Source organism: Notolepis coatsorum, assembly GCF_963971535.1.
Source record: "Notolepis coatsorum genome assembly, chromosome: 2".
In the NCBI taxonomy this organism is placed as follows: domain Eukaryota; kingdom Metazoa; phylum Chordata; class Actinopteri; order Aulopiformes; family Paralepididae; genus Notolepis; species Notolepis coatsorum.
In genome coordinates, this window is record NC_140166.1 from 143,945,906 (window position 1) to 143,954,215 (window position 8,310).

Here is an 8,310-nt window from a genome sequence, read left to right on the forward strand (position 1 = left end):
GATGATAATCTTGTCTAAGGATGAAAGTGTAGGAATTACCAGTGAATGGTTTTGCTGAGAGGAAATGAAACTTCTCAATTGCAAGTATTTAAAAAAGTGCTTCCTTGGGATGCTGTATTTTATTGATAATTCCTCAAAAGACATCAAGACCCCCTCTTTGTAAAGGTCAGATATTTTACTTATTCCTTCTTTTGTCCATAGTTTGAATCCAGCATCCAGTTTGCCTGGTTTAAATGAGACGTTTCCCCAAATAGGGCTGAATTGCGACATGGAGTTGGTTATTTTCATAAATTTCTTTACCTCATACCATACATTAATCATGTTAAGCACTATGGGGTGTGTAGTATGTTTCCTTAAGTATTTTGGCTCAGTTGAATACATGTATAAATGTAATGGTAGTTGCACTGAGTATGCTTCCGCTTCCATCCATGATGGAGGGTCTCCCTTAAAAAAATAAAACATTACAGTTCTCCCTGTCCGCCTATCTTGTGCAGCCAGATAATACCAATGAAGGTTAGGACACGTCAACCCCCCTGCATCAAATGGAAGGTACAACAGAGATAGGCGGACTCTTGGACACTTCTTACGCCATATGTAACACTTCCCCCGGTCCTGTGGGACCAACCGGCAACCCTCCGCCCGGTTCGGTTGGTCCAGGACTCAGACACTCACAACCCCCCTTCAATACCCTTCACAACATAACATTGGCAACCGGTGGGCTGAGCCAGATGTGGCAGATCTGGCATCAGCTCACACACCTACTTAACACTTTGAGCGCCACGCCGGGTTTTCCTTTTTACCGGCTGAATGCCACCATCGGCGCCAATGTTAACGTTAATATCGCCTAATCTATGTTTTAAATTATGGCTATGTGTCTAATCTGCCCATCGCATTATCAAAGACTATTTTCCAGTCAGTGCTGTCAAGGCATATTGTTTTTTTATCGCGGCATTTCCGTTTCAGAGCATTTAGAAAAGCACCCGTTTTCAGATAAAAAACAGCCCATTCTGGAGCATTCTATTAAAATCGCCTTTTTCTGGAATATTCCACAACGTTGATATTCGTCTGCCTTTTTATGAATCGTTTTCAAATAAACGCTAGATGATCAATATTATACGTGCACGCAAGCACATTCGAGCCGCGCACGGATAATCGCCCCGTTGATTTCCTCATGGACTTTTACAGTGAAACCGAAAGAAGACATTTCACAAAACAGCTTATAACTTCATCAAACTTACTCTGATTATCCTAACACTGATAACATAGAGTCCTTACCTGACATCAGATGGTATCCAACTGGTATATTCCAATTCCTGATCACCATTCGAAAAAATCGATACGTGTATGGATCCAACGCGATACAGTAGAACTCCATGATCAGCGGGGATCTGAGGTTCCAGAATGAACTGTGGTAACCCCGGCTGGATCAGTGGACTGGAAAATGTGGAGTACCGGATTTTTTTCCCCATTCATTTTCATTGAGTCCATTCCAAAATCACTTATGTCATCTGGGAGACGACAGGGGGCGCTTTTTTCCACAATGATCGCCCGGCGCCGCTCGGCTATACTCGGGTAGGCTCGAGTGATGCAATATGATTTCAGATCGCTAAAAACCAACTATAAAAAAACACGAGATATCTCGTGAGTGGCACGGAAAGTGTTAACATTCTCATCTGCCATTTATATTTGTTATGTTCTTTGTCTATGTTGTCATTGTTGTTTCCATTGTGCTAGTTTTGTGTTCCCCTGTCTGTGTTTTGTAAATATGTTTTAGTCTCGTTTGTCTCAGTTTGTACAATTGTTATTGTTCCCCCTGTGTGCTCTGTATTCTGTTAGTTCTGTCTACCACACCTGTGTCCTGTTAGTAATTACCCTCTGTGTCTAATTAGTGTTTGTATTTAAGTGTTCTGGGCCGAATGTAGTGGTGCGATTTGAGGGAGGAGACGGAGTTGGGGAAATATGGCAGAGTGTGTTGTCTGACCTCATTGAATTGGAGTTAGGAAGGGTAAGGTACGCAAGGGTGTTGGACGATGGGAACTTGTTTACAGGATGTGTAAATGTAGTGCAGGTAGAGAAGGCAAGGGAAATAGAGAGCATTGGCCAGGTGAATGTCAGTAGAGTAGTGATAGTAGGGGAGAAAAGGGATGGTGGGTGCAAGGGGGTGATTAGTGGTATTCCAATTAAAGTTAGTGAAGAGCAGCTGTTGGGAGAGTTGAGGAGGGACGAACGTAATGGGAAAGTTAAGAGTGTAGAAAGGATGAAGAGAGGGGCAGAGAAGGAGGTGACAGGGACGGTAGTCATTCAGTTTGAGGGTGAGGTTAGTCCGAAGGTGATATTTTTAGGGTTTTTGGCATATAGGGTTAGGGAGTTTGTGCCGAAACCGTTGAGGTGTTACAGGTGCCAGGAGTTTGGACATATAGCTAAGTTGTGTAGGAAGGGGCAGAGATGTGGTAGATGTAGTGGGGAGCATGTGTGAACAGGGAGTGGAGCCGAGGTGTTGTAGTTGTGGTGGGAAGCATAGTGTAGGGTATTGGGGTTGTGAGGCGATGAGACGAGAGGTAGTGGTCCAGCAGGTGAGAAGGGAAGGTAGGATTTCATATGCAGAGGCAGCTAGGAAGGTAGGACAGGGACAGCAAGACAAGGGACAGGGGTTTAGAGAAGGGCAGTTGGCAGTGAGGATAGTGCAGGAGGATCAGGGAAAGCAAGAGAGGGAACTGGGTTTTAGGAAAGGGCATCTGACAGTAGAGGAAGTACAGGAGGAGAAGAGGAGGGTGTGGAGGGAGAAGTTGGATATAGTGGCCTTTGTGGCAGGAGTAGTGATTACAACGGCAATGGTTAGTGGTAGGACAGATAGGACCAAGTTGGTAGTTCAAGCAGCAGTGGGACACTTGGGTATGGAGGGGTTGACAGTGGAGGATGTTATAAGGGAGTTAAAGTGGGTGGCTGATCAAGTAGAGTTAGAGAAGGGGGGTGTGTGTGGGCGAGTAGTTCAGAGTCAGGCCACGGGAGGCGAAGCATGTATCGCGGAGGGGGACTCAGTCAAGTTCAAGTTCAAGTTCAAGTTCTTTAATAGTTGTCATACAGAAGTACAGAATACTTTCATACAAAATGCTTCTTACTGTTACGCTCCAGAGACTGTGCTAGACAAGATAGTATCAAATAACATAATAACATAATATAGCATGAATTTAGAAGAAGAAAATGAGGTCACAGTGTTCGGTATAGACATATGTACAATGTTCTGAGTTACCATATAATATACAATACACAATACTATGTAGTGTACTAATGTACAGTACTATCTAGTGCAAAGCAGAAATGGGATGAGGTACAATTTTAGGTACAATTTACAGTAAGGTGTACGAGTTGTAGTGCAATCCTTCATCCATAAATATAAAGTGTGGGGAGTGGGTGCTACAGTGTGTTTGTTTAAAGTGGGTGTGTGCTATAAAGTGTGTGGAGTGGGTGCTACAGTGTGTTTGTTTAAAGTGAGTGTGTGCGTGTGGATGTGTGTGCTATGTGCGTTTGGTGGTTGTTGTTGTGTAGTGTTCATTCATTGTTCGTTTAGCAGCCTGATGGCCTGGGGATAGAAGCTACTTCTGAGTCTTTCTGTGCTCGCCTTGAGACTCCGGTATCGCTTGCCTGACCGCAGCATTTCAAAGAGGCAGTTGTTCGGGTGACTGGAGTCTTTAATGATTCTCTTAGCCTTGCCCTTGCAACGCTTGTAGTAAATGTTCTGGAGGGTGGGGAGCCCCCCTCCAATTGTGCGTTCGGCTGCACGTGTCACTCTTTGTAGTCTGCTTCGGTCTTTTGCAGTGCTATTCCCAAACCAGGAGGTGATGTTGCCGGTCAAGATGCTCTCTATTGTACATGAGTAGAAGTTCTTAAGGATCTTCTGGCTGACTTGGAACTTCCTTAGGCGCCTGAGGAAGTAGAGGCGTTGTCGTGCCTTCTTCACCACACTGTTAATGTGTGTGGTCCATGTCAAGTCCTCGGATATGTAGGCTCCGAGGTACTTGAAGCTGTTGACTCTCTCAACCGGTGCCCCGTCGATGCTGAGGGGGCTGTAGTCCTTGACCCCCGACCTCCTGAAGTCCACAATCATCTCCTTTGTTTTGCTGACGTTCAGGGAGAGGCTGTTTTCCTGGCACCATCCCGCCAGGACCTTGACCTCTTCCAGGTAGGCCCTCTCGTCGTTGGCAGAGATCAGGCCCACCACCACTGTGTCGTCAGCTAATTTGACGATTGTATTGCTACTCCGCTGAGCCACACAGTCGTGTGTGTACAGGGAGTAGAGGAGGGGACTCAGAACACAGCCCTGGGGGGCCCCTATGTTGAGGGTGATGGATGAGGAGGTGCAGTTGCCTGCTCTCACCACCTGGGGTCTGCCAGTCAGGAAGTCCAAGACCCACTGGCAGAGGTCATAGCCCAAGCCCAGGTCCCTGAGCTTGGCTATGAGTATGGAGGGGACTATGGTATTGAATGCCGAGCTGTAGTCGATGAATAGCATTCTCACATAGTTCCCCTGCCTCTTGTCCAGGTGTGATGCTGCTGTGTGCAGCACATGGGATATGGCGTCCTCCGTGGACCTGTTGGGGCGGTATGCAAATTGCAGGGGGTCCATGTTGATGGGGAGGGAGGAGCAGATGTAGCCCTTTACTAGCTTCTCAAAGCACTTCATGGCTATGGAGGTGAGAGCTACAGGGCGGTAGTCGTTGAGGCAAGCAGGCTTGGATTTTTTGGGTACAGGGATAATAGTGGACTTCTTCAGGCAGGTGGGGATGACAGCCTGTTCTAAGGACAGGTTAAATATGTCAGTGAATACTGGGGCCAGTTGGTCGGCACAGACTTTTAGGACGCGGCCGGGGATGCCGTCCGGACCTGCTGCCTTCCTGATATTCACTTTTTTAAAGGTCCGCCTCACCTCATGCTCTGTTACCCTGAACACTGCGCCTCCATCAGCAGCCGACCCCCCCCCCCCCATTGCCGAGGCTTGTGAGCTGGTGTTGTTATTACCAGCATCAAACCTCGCATAGAAGGTATTGAGGTTGTTTGCTAAGGAGATGTCACTGTTCAGTTTGAGGGAGGCGCCTTTGTAGTCTGTCATCGTTTTGAGCCCCTGCCACATAGCTCTAGAGTCAGCTTGTTCAAACTGGAGTTCAATTTTATCCCTGTAGCGCCGTTTGGCCTCTGACACTGTCCTCCTTACGTTGTGTCGCGCCACCTTGTGGTCATTCATGTTGCCTGCCACTAGGCCATCATTGTATGCTTTGGTGCGCTCTCTCAGAGCTTCACGGACGGATTTGTCTACCCAGGGTTTTTGATTTGGGTAAACTTTCATTTTGGTAGTGGGGATTGTTTCTTTCACCCTAGTACAAACATAGTCCAGCACTGTCTCCGTGTAGGCATTAATGTTATCTGTGTCGCGGAACACAATCCAGTCTGTGTGGTGAAACACTGACCGGATCGTCTCTTCTGACGTCAGATCCCATTTCTGCACCTCTCGCGAGACTACGGGAGTACTTTTAATTCTCTGTTTGTACTTTGGTGAAAGAAAAATTGAGGGGGAAGCAGCGTTAGCTGCACTTCAGGATGGTGAACGCAGAATGGACATTGTGGGAGGTAAAGGGGGCCAGAAGATGGCGGTATTGTAAAGTTACGACCGTGTCAAGCTAGAGGAGGTGGCGGTAATGCACCCTGAAGGATGTGCCAACCGCCAATAAATCAAACGAAGAAGAAGAAGAAGAAGAAGAAGAAGAAGAAGAAGAAGGAGAAGGAGAAGGAGAAGGAGAAGGAGAAGGAGAAGGAGAAGGAGAAGGAGAAGGAGAAGGAGAAGGAGAAGGAGAAGGAGAAGGAGAAGAAGAAGGAGAAGAAGAAGAAGTGTTCTGGGCCAGCATGCACTTGCTGGTTCATTGTTAAATGTTACCTGTGTTTGTCAGTCGTGTATTGTATCCTGTCTTGTGAAAAACACTGTATCGTCACCACGTCGACTCCTGTCTCATCTCTCATCGTATTCACTCTGCTACCTGGGTTCACCATGCCGAAGAAGCACACTCGTAACAGCCATATACATTTTGAGATGAGAGATGCAATCTTTCCGAACATTCCTACCGGTGGTGCCAAAGGGATGTTTTGAAATAGGTATAAGAACTTTGGTAATATGGACATCTTTAATATGTTTATCCTCCCTATCACAGAGATGGGCAGGAACATCCATCTCTCTATGGATTTGAATACTGAGTCTATCATAGGTTCATAATTTATTGATGCTGTATTTTCTATTTGTGGTATTATTTTGATGCCCAGATAGGTGAAACTGTTCGAGAGCTTGAAAGGAAATGCTTGTTGGTCAGCGGATTGTCTCTCGTTATCATTAAGCGGCATAAGTGAGGATTTTGAGGCATTTAGTTTATATCTGGAGATACTACAGAACTGATCAATTATATCAAGCAGTGCAATCAATCAATATGTGTCTAGGTTTTTTAGGAACAAAATGACATCGTCCGCAAAAAGGGCTATTCTGTGATCTTTATTACCGATTTGAATCCCATGTAACTGCCTGTTAGCCCTGATTGCTATTGCTAACGGTTCGATAGCTTGATTTTCGATATTATTATTATATATTTCTTCTTTTTTTTCACTTATTTTGATCTATGTATGAGTTATCTTGAGGTACCATTGATTATTAGAGAAAAGGGGAGGGGGGAGGGGATATGTGGGTATACTGGTGTACACTTGTGGAGAAAATTAACAAAAAATAATTGACGGCAATGAAAACCTGTCTTGTGTACTGTAAAACCCAATAAAAAAATTTTAAATACAAAATAAATAAAAATAATTATTATTATTTAATTAAATAATTTCCGATATCACATTTTAATGCCAATATCGGTAGGCCGATAATATCGGTAGGCCGATAATATCGGACATCCCTAATTACAATGTGATGTACAGCTTAGGGCAAGCCGAGCTGCTCTGTTTTGAACCAGCTGCAACTTTCCCAAGTCTCCCTTGTTTGCCCCTGACCAAATCGTAGTTTCAATCACTTGTTTGGTCAGTTGCGGTGTTAAAAACTCTGAACACCTACTTATTACCGATATATTTCTGCCCATTCTTATCACTTTCACTTTCAAAGATATAATGTTCTCTAATCTCTTGCTTTCTAAATATGATCAAGTTGTATCTTACAATAATCCTTTGCTGTCAAAAGTACTGTTTTTGTGCTGAAAAGATCCAAACGACCCAGTATTTATAATTGTATTTATGTATTATTATTTTCAGGTTTTAGAAAAGATACAGCACTCTGATAAACCCATCAGATCAAAGTCATCAGATTTAGAAAATGAACGCTCTCACAGTGGAACGTGTCTGAGACCCCGCCCTCTCTTCTTGATCCTCCAATCACTTCCCTCGAAGGCGACAGTTATTGTTATTGGAGAATCAAGAAAAGAGGGCGGGGTCTGAGATAGGTCAGTCGCCATTGTTACACCATCACTGGGATGTTCTGTTCTCTCAAAGTTCCATCTGATATGAAATATACTGTATCGTACACCCGGAAGGATTAATTGATTAATGTATTAATTGATGAATCTTGCTTCCTGCAGCGTTCTTCGGGGCTCATATGAACGCAGCCATCCATGTGCTGATGTACCTGTATTATGGTCTGGCTTCCTGCGGCCCCAAGATCCAGAAGTACCTCTGGTGGAAGAAGTATCTGACCATCGTCCAGATGGTAAGAGGCTCCACCTAGTGTTCAGTTAGGGTACAGGCGCTCACCTGCACCGTGTGTATATACTGTTGTTTTTATATTCAGGGCTCATTATATTGTTTACTTTTCTCATATTTCTAAATTCAGATTTAATTGTATTGCCTATTATGTATGTTTTTTTTACTGCTGTTATGGGAAATGTTAAAGGACAAACGATGAGCCGTTTGTATAAATCATTCTGAGTCGTTATTAAAAATAGAAACATAGTTTATTTCATCTGTGGCCACAAAATGAAAGTTCAGTTTACAGTCAGAGACAACATGTGTTCACACACTGAATCTGACCAGCAGAGTGACCAAGAGGTCTGTTCACACCGTCCATTATACACAGAAATAGACGTAACATTAGAACAGAAGATATGATGATGAAAGTATAAACAAAGTGGGTTCTCAGTAGGCAGGAACAACAAGATATTGCTTTGGCTGGCTGGAAAGATAACCTTGGTACTTTGGAGTCTCTGCTAGAGACACACACATTATACTAGCTGGTCATTTTGAACCAGTCAAGCTGTACAAAGACAAAATTATATCTCAACACAGATC

At 44.3% G+C, this 8,310-nt stretch overlaps 1 protein-coding gene across 1 annotated transcript in view; it reads left to right on the forward strand.

Annotated features, from left to right (window-relative positions):
* elovl4a (ELOVL fatty acid elongase 4a) overlaps positions 1-8,310 on the forward strand; it is a gene marked incomplete at both ends in the record, with an annotated part of 55,944 nt that overhangs the window by 46,861 nt on the left and 773 nt on the right. Inside the window, one exon of the mRNA XM_084307852.1 lies at positions 7,605-7,732. Coding sequence (XP_084163978.1) covers positions 7,605-7,732 — 128 coding nt within the window. The remainder of the gene's footprint in view (positions 1-7,604; positions 7,733-8,310) is intronic.